Source organism: Manis javanica, chromosome 2, assembly GCF_040802235.1.
Source record: "Manis javanica isolate MJ-LG chromosome 2, MJ_LKY, whole genome shotgun sequence".
NCBI lineage: Eukaryota > Metazoa > Chordata > Mammalia > Pholidota > Manidae > Manis > Manis javanica.
Window position 1 is genome coordinate 52,943,604 of NC_133157.1, and position 25,407 is coordinate 52,969,010.

Consider the following 25,407-nt stretch of genomic DNA (forward strand, 5'->3'; position numbering starts at 1 on the left):
ATGCAAGAGCTAAAACGGAAAAAGCCATCGAGTATATTGAAAATGACAGCTTTCTTAAGCTCCAAGAAACCTTTCCCTAAACTGCCCTGGATTTCCAACCTGTCACTGAGTTTCTTTAGAACTGAGAAGGATAAAAGAAAATCAATATTGGGAGGTACTTGAGATGTCAAGCTCCTCTCTGGAGGTCAGTGAAAGGCTCCAAATGAGTAACACTGAATAATTTTTCAAATATACAACTGAGTTTTGAAAAATCCAGTCACCTGAAGCACTGTCATTCCCTCTTGAAATCAAAAAACTATGTCAAAAAAGAAAACTTTTTCCCCTATAAGGTGGCAGGGAATAGGTGATGTAGGGAGAAGCTCTTCAGCAATTCTGAAACATTAGGTTTTCCTGTTGCTGCAGGAGACTCACTTCTTTCCAGCTTCTGAAGCCAGCTTTTGGGGTAAATGAATCGGGCTGTCATACCAGTCCTTTAACCCTTTCAGCATGGCAGCGAGAGAACAGAGTTTAGGAGAGGTAAGTATCAAAGTCTAAGAAGTGTTTGGCTCATTTTGATAGTATCAGAAGTTTTTTCAGAGACACTTTAAAACCAATATTAATGTGATGGGACAAACACACTAGAAAAAAGGGAAAGTGAATAAAATGTATGTACTTTCTCACTTCCTCCTCTCTATTCTTCTGCCCGGGATTTAAAAGGTTGGTATTTCTCAAACCAAAGATAGTAGACAAGTGTGCTGAGAGAAGCCAGATGTCCCACACCCCCAAATCCACTAGTCCCCCTTTACAAAGAGCTCTCTTAGAGTTCATCCTGGGAAGGCCTGCAGTGACCTAGTGACCTTGGCATTTGGACAACATTGACTGGGGAGACGTCAGCCATCCCACTCAGGGCCCCCGAGAGGATGGGCACAGCCATATAACTTGAGCACCCCAGAAGCCTTCCAAGATGTCTCTGCTTTTCACACACTCTTTCTTCCCTTTTGGTTTCCCTACATTATCATTACTCCTTTCTCATTTTCTTTTTTCTTGGAAACAAATCAAAACCCCAAACTACCAAGCATCCTACATGCTCATCAAACTGTACCCAACCAGAGTTTCCCTACAAACAGGAAGCATCTGAAAGAGATTTGAATCCTTAAGTGATAGACCTGGGAGGCCCCCGGATTCTGGGGTCTTACCTGGGTCTGTCGCTGCTTCTTCACCCCTCAAGCTGTGGCAGCTTTGTGGACTCTTCTGTGTAATACTTGCCAATTTTTCTTTTTCTTTCTTAAGCTTGTGAAAACTTTTGGATTCAACCTAGTTTTGGTGGCATAAGGAAATGGTTTCTGTTGGTAAGGGAAACGAATAAAGGAGGAGGGGTAGCGATGCCTGCAGACACTTGCCCAGGGCTCACTACTGGCCCTCTTTTGCCAGGGGACAATGGCTGGTTCTGGATCTCTGGCTGAAAGGAGCGCTCTTTGGGTGCCAGAATTTCACTGCGGGTGGTATGGTGTGGAGGGAGTGAGTAAAAGAGGGAGGGAGAGAGAAAGAGAAAGAAGAGAGAGAGGGAGAGGGAGAGGGAGAGGGAGATGGGCACTGGCTTTTTAAAGAGACCCCGAAATAATGGCTTCTGTAAGAGTCCAGGCATTCAAAGAGGTGTGTTCAAGGACAGGAGTGCATTCGTGCCAAGGGGAATGTCTTTTATGGTAAATTAACTCCGGTTAAATTGAATATTTGTTCAGAGGGAAACTCCAGTAGTTAAAGCTGGCATTATCAGTAGTGCCTCCCCACCCCCTTCCCTTAGACTCTGGTGTGAGGGTGAGAAGAGATGCAGCCTAAAGTGCAATACAGAGTGATGCTTGGAATTTTTCTTTTTTTAAAAATCTGAGAGGAGATTGCCTAAACATTCCGCAGAAAGAAATGAGTATTTATTTGGACTCACCCTGACTGTCACCTAGTTTCTTTCATCTATAAAGACTGTCAACTTTATCCTGGCGTTTCAAAAAGAAGAAAGGACCCACACAAAGGAAATAAACGTTGTCAGAATACTGCCTAGACGATTTGCCTCCAGGTAGTAGGGAGGCTGCTCCCAGTGGTGTGTACCCTAAAGGGTTAACTCGGGGGCGTTCTCGAAATTTCCCCGACTTTACCTGTCTTCCCAGATCCACCGCTTTCCGGCTCCTGGCCTCCTCCACTTACCGCTCCCCCCCCCCCACCCGCCAGTGCCTTTCTTCTTTGGGCTCTGAGTTTAGGGGGGCTGCAGCTGGTAGACTTGGCAAGCTTGCCTCATTAAGAGCGCTCTTTGAAAACGGACTGTGTTTGAGCATTTCCCTAATGAGGACAGGACGGGGTTAAAAAGTGACCATTTCATGGTTGACTTGAACCTGCCTACTTTCTTGATGTGTCGTTGTGAAATGCTTGATGTGGATAAGTCCCACTTGGTGAAGGAAAAAGTCACTGGTTCCTTCAGGTCCGGTGGGGGGAGAGTGGGCAGACGCGGGAGAAACCGAGAGAGAGGAGAAAGTTGAGGGAAAATATCGAGAGGGAGAGAGGGAAAAGGGAATCAGAGCAGAGCTCCGAAATACCCCAACAGTACACTTGGAAGCCGGGAAGCCCCCGCGCTGGGCCCGGGTCTGTCGCTTACACCGGCGGCCCCAGCCGCCCCCAGCTGGGTAGACGCGGAGACCCTAGCACTCACTTTTCCTCTCTCCATTGTCTGGGCAGCCTTTGCTTCCACCTCTTCTCCCCAACCCCATGCCGAAAACCGGAATTTTGGGGGCGATGTGTGTGTGTGTGTGTGTGTGTGTGTGCGCGCGCGCAGAAAGGGTGTAAGGCAAACCTTACATTACCCAAAATCAAGTTCATTCACTCGGGGCCTGCCGCTCCAGGCCGGGGATGGGGGGGCGCAGGGCCCTCCGCGGAGGAGCGAGGCGGGCGCGGTCGCTTCTGCAGGGCTGCAGCGGCACACGCACCCCGCGCGCGCGCCCGCCCCGCAGCTCCGGGAGCGCCGCGGCCCCGCCCTGCCAGCAACCCGGCGGGGAGGGAGCCGCTTTCCACCGGCGCCCGAGGCCCCGGGGGGTGGGGACTGGGAGCGAGCCCGCGGTGCTGCTGGAGGAGGGGACGGAGCGGGCTGCTGGAGGAGGAGTGGGAGCAGGAGGGAGAGGGAGGCGGTGGCGGAGGCGGCGCGGCCGGGTCCTCCAGCTCCGAGCGAGGCCACGTGCACGGGACACCCCCAGGGAGGGCGGCAAACCGCAGCGAAGCACTGCGCGCCGCTTCTGCAGATCTGCCCCAGGGCACGGGCCCGCGCTGGGGGACCCTGGAGGACCCCGCCCCCACTGCGTTGGCGCGCCCCAACTACTTGAGCCGAAGTTCGCTCGGCCTCCCCTCCAGCCTGGCCTCCCCCTCCTCCCTTCAGCCGCGGGCCCCGCGGTCCGCGCCCGTCCCGGGTGCGAGAGTCGGCGCCCCGTCCGGGGCCCCGGGGCAGCTTGGGTGTGAGGGAATTTTCCATTCCTTCCTTTCTTGGGCCCAGACCGGCTCCGGGCTTCTCCCACTCGGATGTTCCCGCTGCTTGGAGTCCGCAGCGAGCACCGAAATACGTCTTTCAGGGCGGGTTTTCAGGGGTGTGTATGTGTGGTGGTGTTGGGAGGGTGCGAGACCTGCCCATAGCGGGGAAAGATGATCTATTTTGGAAAAATAAGAGTCACGGTTCCGTTGCACCGGTATGAGACCTTTAACAAATGAGAGAGGAGAGAGGAAGAGCGGGAGAGAGGGCGAGAGGGAAGAGGGAAGAGAAAGAAGCAAGAGGAGGAGGAGGAGGAAGGTGGGGGGCGGGGGGTGTGGAGAGGCTGGTGCAAAAGGAATGCGCGTTTGCAGGAGGAGGAGGAGTAAAGCGATGATTGTGTAATTAAATAATAAAACAATCCTTAAGTCTGATTTGGAGAGAGCTCGAGCGGGGTCCGGAGGGTGGAACCGGTGAATTTTTCAACTTCCAAGTTTTGCGACGAAAGAAAGCAGGAGAGGGAGGGGAAAAAGAGCCCAGAGCAGAAAAGAGGAGTTTGGAGCCGAGCGAGAGAGCGGGATTTATCGTTTGGGATTTTTCAGGAGCTCGTTCCGATCCCCCTGGGCTCTGGGCGGCGGCGACAGCGGCAACCTCCTCGCTCGGCCGGGTCAGACGCGGGGCGCGGCGGGCGGCCGGCCGGCCGGGCGTGGAGAAGTCGGCGCGGGCGGCGGCGGCTGCAGCCGGGGGCCGCGCGCGGAGAGCCCCTTCCGCCCGGGAGGCCTGTGCTCGAGCCCCCTCCCTCACTGGACTCTCCCTTCGCCCCCACCCTCCCCGCCCCCGCCCGCCCTCTCCCGCGCGCGCCCCGCCACCCGCGCGCACTCGCTCGCGCTCCCCCTCGCGCACACACATGGTCGGCTCGCGGCAAAGTTTCGCCTGTGGTCGCCGCTCCGGGATCCTGCTGCCGCGCTCAGGGCTGTAACCTTGAACTTTCCCAGCGCGGTGACACATTCTCCTCGCTCTCCCTCCCGCCCTCTGTCCTGCGTTCCTCCTCCCCGCCTTTTTTAAAAAAGCATTTCACCACCAACCACCACCCCAATCCTACTCACACCGAACCTTCGCGCACCCCCAAACCCTCAGCAACAACTGCAAAACAGAAAATAAATCCCCAAACCCAGGCGAAAAGCAGCCCACACCGGCGGCGGCGGCGGCGGCGGCGGCGGCGGCGGCAGCGGCGGCCTCGGCGATCACGGCCAGCGCGCTTGGACTGCAAGAGGGTTAAAAGTGTAGATTGGATTTCACCCCGGGAAATCTAGCACGCCGAGTGAACTTGAATCTTTGGCTATTTAAGGAGGACTGGGTTTGTTGTGAAGTTGCGGTGATCCAGCGCAGAGCCCCGTCCTGATTGATCGCAACGCGGGGCTCAGATGACTGTAAAATGAATAGATGAAATTCTTGCTTCTCGAAGATTTTCTTGGGCATCTCCGGGAAAGTGTGTTTTAAGGCGAAGTCATGATGTATTCTCCCATCTGTCTCACTCAGGTACATATCTTGGTCGCTCTCTTGAGCTTTCTCTCTAACCTGAATTGCCTTTGTTTTGTTTTGTTGCTCTTGGCTTTAGTTAACCTCCGCACACCCCAGTTCCTCGCAGAAGTGGCTGGGAGTTGCGCCGGCATTTGCGGGGCGGCGTGGGAGCGGGTGCGCGGCCCCTAGCCCACTGCCGCCGCGCACGCCCAGCCCCGCACCCTGGGCACGGAGAGCGGTCTCCCGCGCGCTGGGCCGGGCGAGGCCGCCGGGGGTGGGCAGGGACTGGGCCCTGGAGCGCTAGCCCCCGTGCGGCGCTCCAAGTGCCTGCTGCGCTGCGCTGCCCCTGGGCCCACGGGTGCCCGCCACCCATCTTGGTAGCTTGAGCGCTGAGGCGGACTCTGGCTTTAGATGAGCTTTTGGGGGGAACTGAACCTTTATAAACAACCAGTGAACTTGGGCGAGAGGACTCCCGCACCGGCCCTTGCTGGACTCCACTGCAGGCAGTCGGCTGGGGACGAAGCAAGTTGAAGGTTGTGGTCCCGGGACCCTTCCTTTGCTTAATTTGGGGATCTGAAACTGGTTTAGCGTGATCCGCACTTTGAGGTTTCCAGTGGCCACGCTACAAAGGCGGTCTCTACATTGACATGAGTTAGTTGATCGTGGTGAAAGTTAAGGACTTTTAGAACATGTTCATTTTTTGAAGACCTGTTCATCTAACAATATTTGGGCGTAGCTCATAAGACAGAAAGTAATGCTAGGAAAATAAGGTTATTTTCTAAAATTTCACTTTTAGAAATTCTTTAGGAAGAATGTTATGAAATAATACACTGGCTTTATACTTTTTAAATGATACAGCTTATATAACTTTAAACCAGCTGGTCAAATGGAAAAGTGGCGAGATTGAATAGACTTACCTGGGGCAATTTTCTTCGCTGCCTAGCTAACTAACCAACTGACTAACTAAAATGCCTTAGCCCAGAGTTATTATTTGAAGCAGTGTTTTAAAGCGAGGAAGGTGCGTGATAGTTGACTTGAGCTTTTACGAGGATGTGTCACGACTGGTAATTGATAACCATTTTCTTTAACATTGGCATAGAAACTCAGCAGTTAAAGAAGTGTCGCCTGGTTTTAGGTGCTACCATTTTTAAAAACAATTTAATACCATGATGATCCATTTTTATAATGTACAAATGATTAAGATTTCAATTGTATGACAATTAGAAGCCACTGTGATCCAAAAGGACTGAGGCATTCATAAATTGTGAATGAAGATGAAAACAATGATAAGGCTTATTCAGTGATTGGATACAGTCCTGTAGCTTTTTGGCTGACACATTTTTTATTGTTTATATTTTGTTTGGCATCTGAGTATGATTAACTTAGATATGGCTATTTTCAGCAAGTAAACGTGTACATTAATTTAACAAAACTGGAAAAATGAGTCGCTGAGCTATTTGTATTTTAAACGTTATGAATAATGACCAATAGGACAATGAAACTGTTGCAGGTATAACGAATTGTCTTTAGTTGTAAAAGTTACCTTTCATATTATCCATCAACAGGATTTTTTTTTTCTCTTTCTGGTAAAGCATGTCAGTCCATTTGATAGTGTTTTTACATTATTGAAGCGTAGTTCAAATAAAACAAATTGAGGTATGCTTTCCACTTAAAAAGTACTGCATCACTCATTCTCACCTGTAAAGGACGGATTTTCTATATTAGTTTATACTTCCAGCATCTGCTTTTCGGAAAATTGCTAGCAATTACATTGCATTTTTAGTTTTCTGTAAAAATATATTGGAAAGTCACTAGCTTTATCTTAATTTATGTTAAAAATAATATTGCAGCATTGTGACATACGGAATATTAGGATCATATACAGCATAACCATTCAGCTTTTATGTTAGTATTCAAGGATGCATACTCACCAACACTAATTCATGATGATGAATATTTTCTAGTAGTTTAATAATGTAAATCTAGGCTGACGTATTAAAACTGTTTTGGGAATTTAAGGCCTATACTAGAGAAAGAATTTTAGCTTTAGAAATCTTACCTAATATCTATGTGACTTTCTAGATAATGTAAGGTGTTACAAAATATTAATCATCTTACTTTTATATCAGACCAGTAGTTTATATTACGAGAGTCTAATAGCTGTAGCAAAACCTTTTTTTAGGGTATGTAAATACAAAATAGAGAAACATTCTTAATTGGTTGAAAACTTTACAAAGTATTTCAGTTGTTGTGATAAGGTGTCTAGGTTTTAGAAAGAATTTTAGTTCAAAAGGAGCTATAGTTAAAGGTGTTATTTAGCAAAATGTTATGCAAAAGTATGAGCTTACTGATATAAAGCAGTATTTATGTCTCAGAATAAATCAGATGTAAAAGGAAAAGTAAGAGCTATTATATCTTACTTAATATTTGATTTTTCTAAAAATGTAAGCCCTTAACAATATAACTTTTACTTAGCATGACTGCATTGAATTTTTTTTTCTTTCATTGCCTTTCAAGTTCTCTAGGTGTATATATATATATATTTTAATGGCTCATTGTTATATAGCTGTGCTCCAAGAACACCTAGTATTTACTCTTCCAGCTCTGTATTGGTTTAATTTTCCATCCCTTTCATGGAAACCATTGTTTCTATGAAGAAAAATAAATATTTTTGCTGCAATTAGGACTGTTCACTTTTATATTTGAAATTTGTGACTATTATTTATTTTGTCAATTTATTTCAACTAAAGGAAGTTTTAAAAGAGAAAGAGTTATCGAATGTCAATGTATTTTAATAAAAATTCTGAAAGTGCAGGGTAGCATATTACCTGGTGTGGAGCCATTAGATCTTAGATTGGTTGTATGTTTTTCTTTAAAAAATAATTCTTGCAATTGTTTAAAGTGCTATTGTGATAACCTATTAATTAGGACCTTTGAATACCTTAGTCATGTTTTGTTGGATGAAGACAGTTACTGTGCTCCATATTCATGTCACTTAAAAGCATTAGAAATATATTGCAACTCAGCAGTGGAAAACAATCACACTTGAGAGATGGTATTTTAGGATGTTAATACAGAAAAGTATGTGACTTATAGCAAACTTCCACTTACATTTTTTTGAGGCTATTTCTCATTGTCAAGTAAGTGTTTCACTTGAAAGGAATCCACATAATAGTAAAGCTCTGAAAGATATTTATAAGGCAGCTTTGCGGACTGAGAAAGTTTGCTCCTTCTATTTATCAATAAGAAAAAAGTATGTTTTTAAATAAGCATTGGCAACAAACTTGGGGGGCAACCTTAAAAAACATTGTTTTATGTGTATTTGCTAAGAAATTCCAAATTCAACCCTCAAATTGGCATTTTGATTGTTTAAAATAATTTATTAGAATTTTGAGATTTGTTACATGATAGAAGATTTGATGCAAAGAAACTTAATCAAAAGTGTGTTTGATGTCCTAATAAGAAAATGAAATGTCACTGAACATAGTATTTAAGGATATAAGTGCTTAAGAGTTACCACAATGCTTAATGTCTGTTAAAATAATACTGTATTTTTAAAAGCATTGCAAGGGTAAAATGAGACAAAACTTCACCTACCGCATGCTCTTCACATTGTCAAGTTTTTAATTTATGAGAGTATATATGTATGTTTTTAAATCATATCAATAAATCTTAGTAAAAATCAGATTATAGGAAGTGAGTTCCCAAAGCATGTTGAAGTCCACATTTCCTTGAGCACACATTTCCTTTTGCATGTATTTCTAAGGGGGGATAAACAAAGTTTTTATAGTTACAGTGAAAGCTGAAAGTGTGACATCAGAAAGTGTATAGAGATAGGGAGGTCTTATCATGGGGCTGTGGTTGCTGTGAGCAGGGCTGCCTTCCCACACAAAGAACAGATTGTGGTTTAACTCTTTCCATGGCCTAGTTTAATGTGCTCGCATAGTAACTGAATTGTTCAAATGTGTGCTGGAAACTACTGATCAGTTTAATGATTTCCTCTATGGCATTTGGTTATGCCTCACGCTGTGATGCAATCATCTGCATTCTGTATTATAAAATTTTGACTTATTCTGCTGTGGGAATGCTTTATGGTAATACGCTAAAACATTTGCTAACTGCATTATTGATTGGGTAGGATATGCACCTCTTCTGTATCTGAGCTGCAAACTGCTAACCTCCCAGAGTCTTTGGCATTGAAACTTTGGGTTTCATCTTAAAAAATGTATTCATGACCATATAGGATTTTTTGGATAACTTCTTTGTTAGAGTGTCATCAGTTGTACTTTCATCGTCTTTACCTAGTGGAATTCATCAGTCTGCTGGTTAAACAGAATTTATTCCATGTAGTTCAGGGTGACTAGCAGTAGTATGTAAATTATAACTTGGGATATGGTTAGTTGGAGAAAGTTATTTTGCAGTTCGGGTGACAGGATAGTTAATGTGACCAGAAAAGTGGCTGCAGTGGAAGTTCTCATTTCCTTCAGATCTTGGTTTATTTCATGCATAGGATATTAAGCTCTTTCTCTGAACAGTAGTAGGCCTGAGCTTGTGAGACAGGTTTTATCTATGGTAGGAAGCAATGAAACGCTGACTGCTTTGGGAAGTAATGCAAAATATTTGTAGGTAAAGATTATGTGCCATTCCTTGCCACCTCCCTCCCTTAAAAAAACGCTTACATGAAACAGGTAGAACAAATGCAAGAGGCTAAGGTAAACCACTTAATTCACAAGATGGGATCCTGTACAGCGCGTGCCGACTCATGAGCACAGGCATACATGCACCCAGAGTCCTGTCCGAGAATTCGTATGTGTAGCAAATGAACTGTACTGATTCCACAAAAGCAGTAAGTGACCAGCGGTGCACTCCTGGGGTCACCCGGCCACCACACGCAGAGACACAAAGAATGTAAACTTGGTGCCAAGTTGCCATTTTTCATTGTTCACCTCAGACTGGTTTTTAAGGGGTTTAGAATAATTGCCATACTCCTGTGATCTGTTAACAAATGAACTGACTCTGGGGGGCTTCAGAATCTATAGGAAAGCTGCTGATTGAACAGTCATGTAATTTTTGTTTTCAACTTTAGAAACTTTTATTTAAAAAATTCAGGAGTGTGTTTGTGTGTCTGTGAAAATGCTTATATGAGTGTGTGTATGTGTGTGTGTGCTTATTAGGGGCTTGAGTTGGTGGTGAAGGGAGAGAATGCACTGCTCAAAGTATGGAAACCTTCTGTTCAGGACACTGATATGACAAGCTGTGTCCTTTGCCCACTTTCACTCACTGTATACCGGTTTCTCTAGTTACCGCTCTTGGAATGGTGCTGTTTCAGTGTTGGAATGTTGGACGTTTGATAAGAAAATGGATCAAGTTTAATGGCGCATGCTCTTTGTGCCACCAGCAGCCTCTTGCTGAGAGCATGCTCCAAAAGCGGGAACTGTGTGGCATTACACTGAGCATCTATATGCTTTGTGTTTCTGTGCCACAGAGAAGAGAAATGAACTGTGGCATCGCTCCTGCCTTCTGAACAGCTCTGCTCCAATTTAAAAAAAAAAAAAAACTCTCTGTGTTCTTTGTAAAATGGTACTGCTTAGTGTTAGTTGGTCGATCAAATATTTAAATATTAAGTGAGGTGCCAAGCACCTTGGTTGCTTACGTTTTAAGAATGTAGGATGCATGTTGGGAATAAGGGGGATGGAGCCAGAGTGGAAATACAAATAGAAACCTTATTTTCTTTTGGGGAAGGAGAATCAATGTGTGAATTTTCGTGGAAAAGGGGCAGCTTGGCATCCTTTATTTTCTTTTTGTCCTGCTATTTTGATAATTTTAAATAAGAAAAATGTTATTTTTCTGCATAACTTTTTATAGTGAACTGGGATGGATTGTGGTCTTTTTTTTTTTCTTTTGAGCCTTTGAAACTAAACTTGTATGTCTTCTTTTTCCCCCTTGTCTCCTACAGGATGAATTTCACCCATTCATCGAGGCACTACTTCCACATGTCCGTGCAATCGCCTATACTTGGTTCAACCTGCAGGCTCGGAAACGCAAGTACTTTAAAAAGCATGAGAAGCGAATGTCAAAGGATGAAGAAAGAGCAGTCAAAGATGAGCTTCTCAGTGAAAAGCCTGAAATCAAACAGAAGTGGGCATCCAGGCTCCTGGCCAAACTGCGCAAAGACATCCGCCAGGAGTACCGAGAGGACTTTGTGCTCACCGTGACTGGCAAGAAGCACCCATGCTGTGTCTTATCCAATCCCGACCAGAAGGGTAAGATTAGGAGAATCGACTGCCTGCGACAGGCAGACAAAGTCTGGCGTCTGGATCTAGTCATGGTGATCCTGTTCAAAGGCATCCCCTTGGAAAGTACCGATGGAGAGCGGCTCATGAAATCCCCACATTGCACAAACCCAGCACTTTGTGTCCAGCCACATCATATCACAGTATCAGTTAAGGAGCTTGATTTGTTTTTGGCATACTACGTGCAGGAGCAAGGTAGGAGCAGATTGTTCTTTCTTCTAGCACGGCAAACACTGCCCCCAAACCCCATATACAGAGTGTCTGGCTTGGGTTAGATGATCCTCGAGGCCCCTAGATCTCCTTCACTCACTCTGGGCTGAGTGGCATGCCGTCTTCTACTCACTGTCCACTGCCATGTGCAAGCCATGAAAGAGACATGGAGCACTCCTACCTGGATAGGTGTGGATATTTAAAGACCACAAAGGGATGCGTTTTTCAAATGTCTTTGAAATAATATACTATTTCAAAGACCCAGAACAGTGTGAAAAATATCGTTTGTTACATTTCACTTTTTTGTCCTAGGTTACATTCCTTGCATCTCATCACCTTTGCCCAATTTGAAAGTAACTTTATTTATTTATGAATAGTCAAACCACTCTTTAATATATTCTTTGTATTAGCCTTTTAACTAACGAGGTCGATGAACTGCGTTCACAAATCTAGCGCTATTGAATTGAAAATAGAATTAACATTCCCTGTTATAAAATGCTTATGGTAGCCAATATCAGAAAGTATAGCTTAACATGGACCTAGATTTATTTGATTTAAATATTTCTGTCAACACCTACTTGTGCTGTAATATTCACCATAGTTAAATGGAATGTAGTACTTACTTAAATAATCTATATTATAATATTTTCCCACAGTGACTTGGGAATACTTAATATTGTTACTTTACTTTTGAATGTAAATTTATAAAACTTACTGAGGAGAAAAGTCGCAGCTCTCCTTACAGAACAAAAACAGAACGTGAACTGGTTACACTGGTTTAAAATAAATCTCAAAAAGAATGCAGAAACCGCATACCATGCCTATTTAAAAAAATATGTGATAAAGAGAGTGTTTATATGTTGCCTGAACAATTCATATAAAGCTGCTATTTTTGTTGAGTATTTTTTGATTTCATGAAATATTGTTTTTATTTTTAATAATATATTCTCCTTAAGTAGGTAAAAGTTTCTTTTCTTCAGATAAAGGTGTTACGCTACAGATGTCCTTGCATCAGCAATAGTCTATAGTAAAACATCATTTTAAAAAACAGCATACCCAAAGAGGACTGAAGTTTGATCTACCACAGATGGTGGGTCATTTCCTAACTTGCTCTGGTGGTAGGGACAATGGCCTGCAGATAGCCAGGTGGCAGACAGTTTTCTGATGTCCGTTATATAAATGTGGGATTTAATTGGTATGAATTTTATTATCATCCCCAAAATAAAATGTCGGAGTTATTCTTTTGACTCAGAAATCTAGGTATTTACTATGTGCTTTTTGTCTGTCTTTGTAGATCCTTGATAGAGTTTTGGAGATGTAACTAAATGTCATTTAAATATTTTAGTTCAGTTTTAAATAATGGTGCTGGACATCATACATTTGGAAATACTACTTTTTCAAAAAAATGAAACATCGCATTTACTGTTTCCATGCATCCAAGAATTAAAGTCCAAGTAGTGATGGTTCAGAGAAAAATATATTTTCATCCTGTGTATACTAAAATAAAAGCTCATTAACACATGACACTTAATGTGAGTGACAGATGTCTAGGAGGTGACATTTTAAGGTGGGCTGTATGTATGTGTTGGATTGACTATAACTGTGTTGTAACTGTGTTGTGGAAGTTAAGGCTGGAAGTAAAGTTTTAAAAAGTGGGTCATGTAACTTTTTAGTGTAGGGGGAGGATTTGCAACCACTTCGCAGCTGCTTACATTTTAACTTGCTTAAAGGCCAGTGGTTGAGGTGTGCACACTTGTACATTCACTCCCAGGGCAGGCAGCCAACTCTCTTGGTTGATGAACTGACAATAAAGAACATACCCTTTGGATTTGGGAAGATAGATTGAAGAATGAAAAATGCATAAATGCCTTCCGCATTGCACCATCGGTTCTGATAATCATAAAGTTTTAAGCAACTCTTGGAGACCATGTTCTCAGATAAAGCATTGATCTTATTGTTTCCTATCTCTCTCTTAAAAACCTTTCATTATTTTACCCTGTGCATCTAATTTGTGTCCTTTGCTACCTGCCAGTGCAGCAACTCTTCTTAACATCTATTGGCTCGCTCTTGGCAAAAGTCACTTTAGGATGCTTTTGTATTTTCCGTTTTTCAAAATTTGTATCTTCTTTCTGGTCAAACCTAGGTTAATTATGCCATTTTGCTGAGCAATTGGCTAAAGAAGGCATTTTAAAAGATAAGTCTGTAGTCACAATGCAGCATATTTCCCATCATGACTTTTTATTTCTCCTGTAAGTACATGAAAACCCACCGAAGTCTGTTTTATAAATCAGGTAAAGAAGTATAAAGGAAAACATCAAAGAAAAATCAGAAAAGAGAAATGTAATGTTTGCAACAGAATGAGCAACAAATTTACCTTTCCCCCCTTTCTTCTCTCCCCACTTCTAAATGACTGGGAGGAAAACACGAGAAAGAACAGAGAGAATGCCAAAGATGGTTGCCACTGGCACCAGGATTGGCATCAGACCCTCTTTGTTTAGCTCAGGATGCCTGTGATTTGTTAGTTGGCATCCGCATTGCAGTGTGGAGTGGTGTTACAATATATTGACAATTTCCAGATCTAGAAATGTCAATAGTCCTTTTGGTTATTTATACAAGATCACAAACTGCATCTCTTCTGGAAGATGAAATAAAGACCAACATATAATGAAGTTCCGTTGTTGACCAACTTCCTATGCTTTTCCTTTTCCCTCTTTCTCTTTTTGGTTCAACCCACACGTTTTATTTTTTCCTTCAAGCCCAGCAGCCTCATCGTTTTTGAAATGTGGAAAGAGTTACTGGAGCTTTGACACAAGCTATAGTGCTACATCTGCATCTGATATGGTTTGGGGAAGAATTTATGCATTTTAAAATCGTTTTTGATATATAGTTCATTAGACTGCTGCATCACATGGCTGCAAGGCAGTATTTTCTTAAAAGCTAAATCTCTTTGTTACTCAGCTTCCTCTATGCATACAGCCCGGTTGACCGCAATTTAGTCCATTTTCCTATTTCTCTGCATTAGTAAAAGGTGATGTTCAATATAGTCACTTATAAAATTATATAACCCCCCACTTTACCCCAGATATACACATCATGTGGGAGTATAAGTCCATAAAATCCTTTGACGTTATGGATTCAGAGGGCTGCGCTTCGGCTGTTTCGTTGCTACAAGAACCGCCATTTTGTTTGTGAAGTGCCAGGCAGGGGAAAAAAAAGGCAGACACTGTGCTTGATGCCAATAATGGTTGCCAGTGGCACCGAGGTTGGCATCAGACCCTCTTTGTCTAGTTGCTGAATGCCTTTGATTCGTTGGTTGGCATCCGCATTGCAGTGGGCACACTGGAAAGTTTTTGACAATCCCTGAATGAAAGCTGCTTGTTTGCTGCAGCAAACCTTATTTCGTATAAAACCCTTCCTGGTTTTTTTTCTCTTCGTTTTTTTTTTTTTTTTTATAGACTGATAGATTAAAGGAAAAAAAATATCTCTAAACCGGCCCTCACGTTCCCAAAGACACAAAAGATGTCCAATGATTCTTGGGCAGGTGACACCTATTCCTCACGTTGTCTTTGTTACTGTGGCCAGGAAAACAAAGCAAAGCAAAGCAAAACAAACCAGGCCAGCCTTGCACAGCACACCTAAGGGGGGCACAAGTGAGCTGTAGGATGCGTGGGGTGTGCCCTGGGGTGGCTGTGGAGGACCGGCGAATGTAGTGCTAGATCATGCATTCCTTAGACTGTTGCTCTCAGTCACATTCCTGCTGATGGCTTATGCAACTTTTAGATCCTTCTGTCTGCACACTTATACATTTTATAGTAACATGTTGAGAGGATCTTACTTTTCTTTCTAGTTAGTAATGTGTAACCATGTAAATGTTAAAAAGATAAGAAAACCTTAATAAGGAACCCCTGTGTTATGTAGAGGCTGATAGAAACCAGTCATTCCTAAATTTCTCAATTCTGCCTCCAAATGTTGCCAAATCCTCAGTGCATGATTCTGCACACCAGGAAAAAACCAAAAGGCTAAAATAATTTTGGTAGAAGTTTCCTAGATAGTTAGCCTTCATACTGCCTTCCGGTTAACCACCATTATCTCCTTAATTAATAATAAGGATTAGCAGTTCTACCCAAAGGGCTGCACAGAAGGAAGTCTGGCCGATGGGAGGGAGGCCCTGAGTCAGCCAAGCTGTGTCCTGTCTGAAGGGGAAAAAAGGCCGGGCGGGGTGGGGTAAGGGGGACTGGGCTTTCTCTGAGACAGAGAAGGGTTTTGAAGAGAGAGAGAGAGGTCACAGCACACTAAGAAGTTTAAAGATCTCCAGAGATAGTAACTGTTGTCATGATTTCAACAGATCAGAGTTTAAACTAAGTCAGCCTAACCGATTTTTGGACTGTACTTTACACTCTTACTAAGCCTGTTTTGGAGTGCTAAAGAGAGCCCAGGAACCTCATGAAACAGGAGTTTCCTTTAGTCTTGTGGAACCCTTAAAACTGCAACCCATTGTTGAATAGCAACTTTTGTTGTTTTATTGTTATATGTCATGATAATTCAAGTACATTTTGAAGTTGTGAAAAATGTGAACTTGTTTACAGGGGAAGTTGTAATCATTATTGTTTTTGAAATTGAATCCTTCCTGGTTGTCACATATCATTAGTGAGGAAACAAATGCTAAGAATTATTTTCTTCTTGTAGTCACTGGCTTTTAGAATCCTTTTGGGTAACAATTATTTCTTTATGGAAAGCTTAAGTAGATAATTGTTTGCAAGCTGACAGCGTATTTTAACATTTTAATAAATTTCACTTCATTTGCAGGTATTTCCCATTATGGGGAACACTAAGCTTTTGTAATTTGTTAAAATGAGGCTGCTCTCTAGGATGATTTGGCGTGCTTGCAGTGGGAAATGCTAAGAGAACATGAAGTTGTGTGCATGTTTGATTTAGGGGAACACTTAAGTTCTCCCATCTAGCATCCTGTCCTTGACTGAACTCGTGAACTCTAGCGCACATTTGTTTGTATTCTGGCTCACATACAACTTGCTAGATAAAGAATGGCTCTCATTGGCATGTCTTACTCCTAGGCTTAATAAGACCTTTGTGGGAACATATATTGTAAGATAAGATACTTAGCAATTTTCTCACTGAGAAGAAGAAAACACAGTCTAAGTGGCCGGAAGTTTGCCCTCTATGCCATGATATCCCTTCCATAAGATAACTTCACCAGACAATTCAAGAGTTAAACTCTGAGGCCCCAGTTGCCAGCTGGGAAAGCTTGGCATCTGTGTTCTGATATGGCAAACTAAGCTCTTGTATTGCTGTTAATGTGATTTCACTTTTCAAAGGGAAAGGGGGGGGTGGGGGTGGGGGGGAGGAGAGGAGAGAGAGAGAGGCTCATTTGTTATACCAATTATGATTTTCAAACATTTAAAAAAATATATAGTGACCCACTTTCAGGAGGCAACAAAGGCATCCCTCCCCATGTACATAGCACTACGTATTTTATAATAAAAATATTCATCTAAATGGTACGTTTGATTTGCAAATTTAGTGCCCTATGCCTCTTGTGTGGCAAAATAAATCCACATATGAAAGAACCAAAGTGCTGTTCTGGTTGTTCAGGAGTAAAGGTAATCTAGGGGGAACTGTGAATGGCAGTGATAGGACATGATGGTTGGGTTTCCCAGAGGGTGGCTCCCTGACAGCCAGGGCGTGTGCTTGAGACTCAGAGCTAGGCAGGAGCCATTTAGGGATGCCATCTATTGCCACTGCTTTAGTTCTTTAAATTTTCTGTTTTCTAAAGTTAAACATAGGAAGTAAATCCTCACATAGATGTAATACAGCTTTGGTATGAAGTTTTATTTACCTACTTGCTTGTCCCCAGATTTGGAATTTAAGAGGAAACTGCCAAAAGGAAGTTGAAGTTTTAATCCTCCATTAATGTTTTCCTTTTAAATTTCACATTGATTTGAAACAGCAGTCCAAGATATCTGACTTAGTAACGTCTTTCTCAGAAATTTTCACTATGCTCAATTGAAATGATATTTAACTTAAAACAGAAAAAACTGTTTAGTGACACTGTTTTACTCTTGCCATCTCTGCCCGCCAGTTAGAATTTGAGCACCTGAAGAGAGGGCCCCAATGGGAGGCTGAGTCAGAATTCACTGGAATTCTTTAAAATTGAGATAAGTAAGTTTTCATTCCTGGCATCCCAGTCTTTATGATCATGATAATTGACTTTATAATCAGAGGAATAAGTATTGCTCTGTTTGAAGCTTCAGGTTTGCAGAGGGTGGAAATAGCATCTGAAATACTCATTAAAACAGGGAATTATTAAATATCTCAAAATTATATACAGAGGCAAGGGTGATCCCTTGCTCTGAAACTAACTTTGGGATGGAAATTGCTCTTCAGTTGGTGAAAGAGTTGCATTTTCTCAGCTGAAGTTGGTGGAGGTAGAACACATGGCATTTGAGAGTTTTTCTGTGTATACGCGATGGCAGAGCAAATGATCAGCCAGCCTGATGTTCACAGCAGAGTTTTCCAGCTTTTTTCCCTTCCATCCTTGTGGAGGAGGAATAATTTTAGAAATCTCAGGGACTAGTGGTTATGCGATCGGAAACTAGAGTTATTACAGAAGCATGCCTCAGCGCCAAGCACAGCGAGGGGAGCTTCCTCTTGATCATGCCCACTTTTCAGTGGCAATGCGGCATGGCGTCTCCTTTTAAAGTGCATTCTTGGGTACATGAAATTCGAATTATGTGATGTGGTTAATTTAACTGAATTCAGTTGTTAGGATTTGGCATAGAGAATAAATCATCGAACTGCAGAGAACTTGGGAAAACTAAGTGCATGTAGTGAGGAGTGAGTCTGTGGGACGAGCTTGTATTAGACTGAGCATTACAGGATGGGAGGCTAATGGGACTAGAATGTAGTCATTTGGTTGTTATATTATTCAGAAAATTGGAAGAAATGGCTACCAATTACCCAATAAGGTGGAAAGACCTTAAGGCATAATTGAAGGCCACACATTAAAAAAAAAAATCCTCAAAATCTACATCAAGTAATGTTCAAACATGGGAATGCAAACTATTTTTGTGCATAAATATATTATTTATAGTAAAACACTTACATATACATATTCTCTCTGTTTATGATGGTAGTTTAAATAAGACAGCATTGATGAATCACAGACAAATTAAAGAACTCTGAATAAGGACTATATAATTGAAACTATGGGGTGATGGATGAAGTAATTTTACTAGCTGAGAGTTGCCTGGAGGTTGTATATTTTCAAAATCCCATTTTAAGACAGTTTAGAGCATGGAGTAAGTTACAGATGAAGCACAAATCAGTTGAAAATGGGATTTGTTTAAACAAGTGTGAAAAAGAAAATAAGAATGGCCTTTGAAAAAAATTCTTTAAATATATGCAGTTTTAAAATTCTGGTTAGCTTCAACTCCATTTCTCAAAATTGAAAATTTAATAAATCGTATTCAGTTGCATTTGAAAATACATACATCTCCCACAAAACTACACAAAAGCATTTGTCAGAGGTCAGTTAATAGCAACACTAAAATGTATTCTGATGCTGAATGGAGCTGAAGATTTTTTTAAAAACTCAGTTTTTCAAAACTTGCATTGAAAAAATGTAGATGGAGAAATGTATAGTTAACAGGGAGTGGTAGAGCTTGGGACAAAAATCTACTGAGCCTGTATGTTAAGTAAGTTATTTAAAATAGGGTGTATTCTGTAATTCATGTGAGTAGCATATTACTATGCTAATAACACAAATATGTCAGTATAAAGTCTATACCCCTCTATCAGTGAATTCTGGAGTGTGAAAAATGTTTCTGCCTAGGACAACTTGTATTTTATTATTCTGACATCTGCAGTTTCTGGATGGATTACCTTAAATTTGCTATGCTATGTTAAAAGCCTTGTTTTATGAGGTCGGTCCCAGCTTCTGGCCTTGGTGTCAGGAACCCTGCTACGTGATGCAACTTGCCTTGTTAGGTTTAATTGAGCAAAGCTGATGTGTTAAAACAATTCATTTGTGCTGTAACTTATGCGCTGGCTAAGTTGCTACCTGAATCCTTTGACCTTGACTTGTCTGGGTCATGAAATGGCTGCAAGCTGTTTGACCTTTCCATTGTGCAGTAATGTCACTGTTTCCTCTTGTTCTTTTATGGTAATAGCTGACAAAAAGCCCCGGCCTTGACTTTACACCCCAGTGGACTCAAGGCGTCCCCCTGCAGCAGCTAACGTCTTCTGTTTGACATGGTCTGGCTGTAGAAGTGACTTTCTTTTGTTTGCTGACAGTGATGGGGACAAATTTGCAGCTCTGCTTGCTACAAGAGGTGGGGATAGTATTCTGGCATTTGGAAGGCTTTGGAATCCTTCCCTTAGATTTTCGGTTTCCATGTTTTATGATGATTCGTAGCACAATTTCCTTTTCCACACTCCTCTGAGGTCAGTCTTTTAGCTTTTTATATTTATGGTTTCCTTAATAATTACTTTTCAACATTTAGGTCGTTATAATAAAAATACTTTATTGTCTTTATATTGGGTAAAAGTGGTAAATTTAGTTATGCTTTTGGTTACCAATGGATAAGTCCTAAAATGACTTTTAAACTTCACCATATAAATCTTTGTTCAGTATTGGAAAAAGCTGTGTACTGAACATGCAGGGCAAATTGAAATTAAAAAAAAAATGGGTGTAATGTTGTGACATCAGCTTCTATCTTATAACTTATAGTTTATAGTTTAGGGGAAGTCTATTCTTTGTGACTTAAGCCACAAAACTAAATTTCATGACATAGTAGTGAACCATTAGTAAATTTGAAGTTTTTGTTTCTATGGGGACTTTTGCCAGAATGTGAAATTAATGTTGAATATACAAATTATGTTTTCTCTTCTTTATGATGACCTCATATGCAAAAATAGAGAATGTTACCTCTGTTCTTCTATTCTGAAGCAGTGAAATAATTTTATTTCTAAAATATTGGAAATGCCTTCTAAAATGTTAAAACACAGATATTTTTATCCTACCAAATTTTTCTTTGCCAAAAATGACATTGTAGTTCATGATTTTTCCTATATTTGCCAGATTAAATATTTAAAATCCAAGCTGTTACATTTTATTTTTAAATTATTAGAGGGAAAAGGAAGTGTAAGTTAGAATGTGCATTTCCTTACTTGCATATCGCATACTGTTTATACATGTGTGTGGATACACTGACAGATGAGAGACAATGTGGTACAGGCACTAAAACCTTGGAAAAAAGCACTAGATTTTTCTATTCCCATTAAAAAAATATCTGAAAGGGCAGGTGACAGGGGTTTTGTTTCTGTTTTTCTTTCTTTCTTCTTCTTTTTTTTTTTTACCATTGTTGTTTTAAACTATATTTTTCCCAAGAATGTTCACAAGATCAAGGAACTGAAGTGCTTTTTCAGCCTTAATCATGTTGATAATCCAGCATCATAGGGGTTCAAGGAAGAAAGGTGAAATGGACTAAATCTGATTTTAGTCAGTCACCTCAATTATTCTTTCCTTGCCTATAAAAACCAATTTAGTTTTGAAAACATCTCTCTTGCCTTTCTGCTCATTCATTGGCCTACTTAGTGGCAGAGCCAATTTAGAGTGGGGCTTGGATGTGGTTGGTGGGCAAATGGGTTATAGGAAGTGGGACTGTGGTAGGAGAAAAGTAACTAGCCACTGAGGTTTTAAAAAAATGCCTAGGACTTTTAGTCTGCCTCAGCTCCTCCACTGAAAGAATTTAAAATGGATCTCAGTTGTTGAGTTAAAGAGGTTGAGTTCCTAGACCATGGGTGTGTGTGTGTGTGTGTGTGTGTGTGTGTGTGTGTGTGTGTGCGCGCGCTGCAGAGTTGAAGAGGAGAAATGACGTTAGAAGAAAGAGAAGAGTGGTAGGGCTTAGATCTTGCATACATTACATAAACAGGGCACTTAATTCATAGATTGAGGAGTAAATAATGTGCAGTTGAAAAAATCCTACCATCCTTTGAATTTTGGATTGCTTTCAGAGTTGAGCAGATCGCCCTTCCTCCTGCCTTTTTCGTTTTTGTAGCACATGGAAAGTAAGTGTGTGAATGGGTTCTAGTCTTGGTTCTGCCCTTTGTTGGCTTTGTGACCTTGGTCCAGTCACTTAAGCTCCATGTACTTTAGTTTTCTCTTTTGTAAAATGGAGATTAAAAATGTCTACTTCATAGGACATTTAGAATTAAATGAAATAATTCACCTAAAGTAAAAACAATAATATTAATAATAGCCATTCTGTCTAAAGGAACGTAGCCTAATGTTAGACTAGACTTGTAGCACAGCTACGCTATAGAAGAGAGGGAGTGACTGCGCATTGGGTCAAGGGGTCTTCAGTTAGTTTCTATGTGTCTCAGGTTCTAAGCATTCCAAAGAGAGAATGAAAGTGTGTCCAGTGATGTGTATAGATATTTATTAGTAAAACCTTCAGGGGCATAAAGGTAGCTGGTTGTGTATAGTTTTAAAAATCATTTAAGCTAGAATTACTGTATCGTTTTTGCAGTCCTTTATATCAGATTTGTCAGGAAACTAATGTCTTGATCAATGTAGGAGCATATGAAAGGGAGGAATACAATTACTTGTATTAATGGCTCTCTTCGTAAGTACCTCAACTTTGGCATTGAATGAAGGGTGTCCTAGCAAGTCCTTGTAGTACTTGTAATTCATCGCACTCCAGTAAAAGCATAAAACTTTTATTTACAAAAAAAAATATTGAATTGCCAACATTTGGGAGCAATACACTTATGTTTTAGATTTGGTTGGACAGGAGCGCTGATGATGTGGCTAGGCTGAATTGAAGAAGAGCAAGCTGCTTGGTTTTAGACACTAAGTCTCAAAATTTCTTATTGAAAAATGACCCCAATTGGGTCAAAACTCAAAATGTTTAATTAGTTATGTGAATAATTTTGACTTTATTACCATTTACGTCTTCTATTTTAGTCAGTCATTCCCATTCATCCTTTTTCTGCTGTTAAAAAAGAGAATTAATTAAATGATCTCTAGAGGAAAAAAAGTTAATATTTCCTAGTTAAAGTGATTTAACTTTTACTAAGAACAACTGGAGGCCAAATGGGAAGTGGTTACAACATTTACTTCTTCTCAAACTTACATTTGAGATTAGTGTTTGACTGTAGTGGCTCTAGTTGGTTGGGCTGGTGTGGCCGTGGATCTAATTTTGTGGATCACATCTGGAGCTAATCCTGGCGCTGGTTGTCTGTGGCCAGTGGGGTATTGCTCTCCCTCACTTTGCTCAGCAAGTTTGGGAGGTGGAGAGATGAACCCACACCCATAGTCCTTACTAGGGAAATACCTTAAATCATGTGTCACACTGATGCATTGCAAAAAAAAAAAATTCTGCTATGAAGCATTTTATAATAACATGTAGAATTTCTAGCCAGGAGTTAATAGGAAAGGTTATTTCATTGTTTGTTCATCAGTTAAAGGGTAACTAGGGTGTGCAGAAAGCAGAATCAGAACATTGATTAGCTCATTTAGATTCTGGCACATAATTTTTTAATAATCTATGTCATGCCTTTTCTTTTTCAGAACAACCTGGTATTTATTGCTATTCTGCCCAAAAAATAAATAAATAAAATAGAAACAAAAATACAAGAGTGTGTATTTTAGTATATGAACCAAACTATATCCAAACTTGTTTAACATATGTAAAGTGAATTGCTGTTGATGGCAGAGGATTTGGTATTTTTGGCTTTCTAATAGCTTTGTTTACATTTATGATTTCAAGTTGGTGTTGATCTAACCTGGCCACACATATGTGGCTCTCAAATGTTGCTCACCTTTCATAGCCTCCTGGAGATACTAACATATTTCTTTAAATTTCCTGATGGTAAAGGATTAATATTTCTGGATAAGACTTATGGTTATCATGTAACAATATATGTTCTATTTACAGTCTCCAAATAAGGGAAAAGCTGCTTATAGTAATATGAGGATCACTGGTCTTACAATAATTAAATAGACTTGTTATACTGCATTAATCCCTTTTGGAACATTTGGAATGACTTCTCAGTACTAACAAACACAGCATTAGGGCCTACAATTAATCTGCTTTTTGTATCCAACATTTGTATAATACAAAACATGTGCATACAGAAACATACTTCAGGTTTAAGATGAGTTCATAGGAGGACAAAATGAAATTATATTGGGTGGTTAAGCAATATAAATATGACTCCAAGCACTGATAAAATATGGAATTCATTTCAAATCACCACAGGGAGACAGATTGTTTTTAGTAAATTTTTGGTTTTTTGTTGAGTACCGTGTTTGGGCTCTCAGAGTTACTTAACCCTCTGAGATCCAAGTTCTGTACACAGCACACCAGATATATATGCCATATGAAATTAAAACCTTTCAGTCTAATACTCAGGAGGTTGTGTTAACAGCTTGTGAGCTGGTGTTTCTTGGTCCCTGTCATTAATAGGGCTATTGGTTAATATTAGAGAAAAAGAAGTGGACCAGTTTTAAATTCTGATCCAGTCTTTATCTACATTTTCCTAGAAATGGTTTAAGTGAACAACAGACTCTGCACTCTCTAGTCAAACAGCATTGTTACAGATTTGTTGAAGGGCCTTCTGAGTTAGGGTTATGTTTACATTTTCTGTTATAGAAGGCCCCACGAGGCATAATTTCCTTCTCAGTCTGGGCCCTTTTATTGTCACTGAGTTTTTCATACCCAGAATGTGAACTCAACCTTGGGTGTTCCAGTGATAGGGAAAACATTTTGTGAAGAATGAAGTATTAGTTCAATTCTAGGACAGATTGCATACGTATGTGCAGAGTACTATGGAAGTGCTGAAATTATTGTGTGGTTTGCAGCCATTTTAGACCATGTGCCTGGGACCAGCTAACACATTGTCAGGGAAAAACATGATGTAGCAACAATATTAGATCATGCAAATGAGACTACTGAATAGTAATAGTTATGGGCAATATTTTGGAAAACACTGATTAGTGACAGTTTTATTACAGCAAATGTATGTATCAAGTCCCCAGATTTCATTGTAATGCACTGAAAACAGATGTCAAAGTGTCCCAAACAGAATTTCATGGTTAATCTACATATTGCATGGAAAGTACAAACAAACCATTTAGAATTCTGTTATTTAATCCTTTTAGAGGGATGAAAATACACAGTTTAGATTTACTCCATTCTTTCTTTTAATTTCAGTGTTTATTTTGTAGGGGACGATGATAAATTATTTTTTTTATTTGCAATTTTTTTAAGATACATATGGGAGAAGATGTATCTGCAGATGGACATGGTTTTACTTAATGTATTTTAACTGTAAGTTTCTGAACATAAGGTCTTTGCATTAAAAACAAGAACAATTAGGTTCTAAATTATTTAGTGACCCGGTAATGGAATTACCTTCTTCTATTCCTTTGTTTACTGATGTAGTTTCACACTCTGCCACAGAGTGATTGAAGCAGCATGCTGAAGAGGAAGAGAAGAAAATTGGTGACCCTACTGCTTGCAAGTACCTGCGAGGCTTTCCGCTTCTCAGTGGCTCAGTTTCTTTATCTGTCAAGTGAAGGAATTGGCTAGAGGACTGCCGCCACCCCTCTCAGCTCTGGCATCTTAGGAATTTGGCTTCTGATTACCTTGGCAGAGGGACAACCCCCTTTATATTAAGTGAGCAATATTTAATAAAGTTTAGCATGCTCGTGTTACATTTGGGACTTTAATATACTTTATTTATTAAAGAGAAATAGAAAATGTGTAACTTGGCTCTTAAGTAATGCTTTCATGTTGTTCAATTCAAAGTCCAATAATTTGGCTCAATCTAGATAAAAGCTTGCTTTTTTTGAGAAGAGGTCTTTAACTCATAGAATCTTGGAGT

The 25,407-nt window shown here is 40.8% G+C and overlaps 2 protein-coding genes across 29 annotated transcripts in view; one reads left to right on the plus strand and one right to left on the minus strand.

Moving 5' to 3' along the window:
• LOC140847688 (uncharacterized) overlaps positions 1 to 3,730 on the minus strand; it is a 52,933-nt gene extending 49,203 nt beyond the window's left edge. For 15 of the 16 annotated variants that reach the window (XR_012127720.1, XR_012127714.1, XR_012127719.1 and 12 more), the window contains exons 1-2: positions 2,826 to 3,730; positions 1,176 to 1,293 (exon numbers count right to left, since the gene is read on the minus strand). Coding sequence is in view for 3 of the 16 variants with exons in the window: in XM_073228510.1 (XP_073084611.1) it covers positions 1,203 to 1,293; positions 2,826 to 3,484 (750 nt within the window). In the remaining 13 variants the exon portion in view is untranslated. The other variant, XR_012127722.1, reaches the window with a different exon arrangement.
• Positions 1 to 25,407, plus strand: part of NFIB (nuclear factor I B) — a 419,383-nt gene that overhangs the window by 196,402 nt on the left and 197,574 nt on the right. For 9 of the 13 annotated variants that reach the window (XM_073228498.1, XM_073228499.1, XM_073228504.1 and 6 more), the window contains exon 2: positions 10,953 to 11,484. In XM_073228498.1, coding sequence (XP_073084599.1) covers positions 10,953 to 11,484 — 532 coding nt within the window. Of the gene's footprint in view, positions 1 to 3,911; positions 5,015 to 10,555; positions 10,577 to 10,952; positions 11,485 to 25,407 lie in introns of those variants that run through there. The other 4 variants (XM_017675829.3, XM_017675839.3, XM_073228501.1 and 1 more) reach the window with 3 other exon arrangements.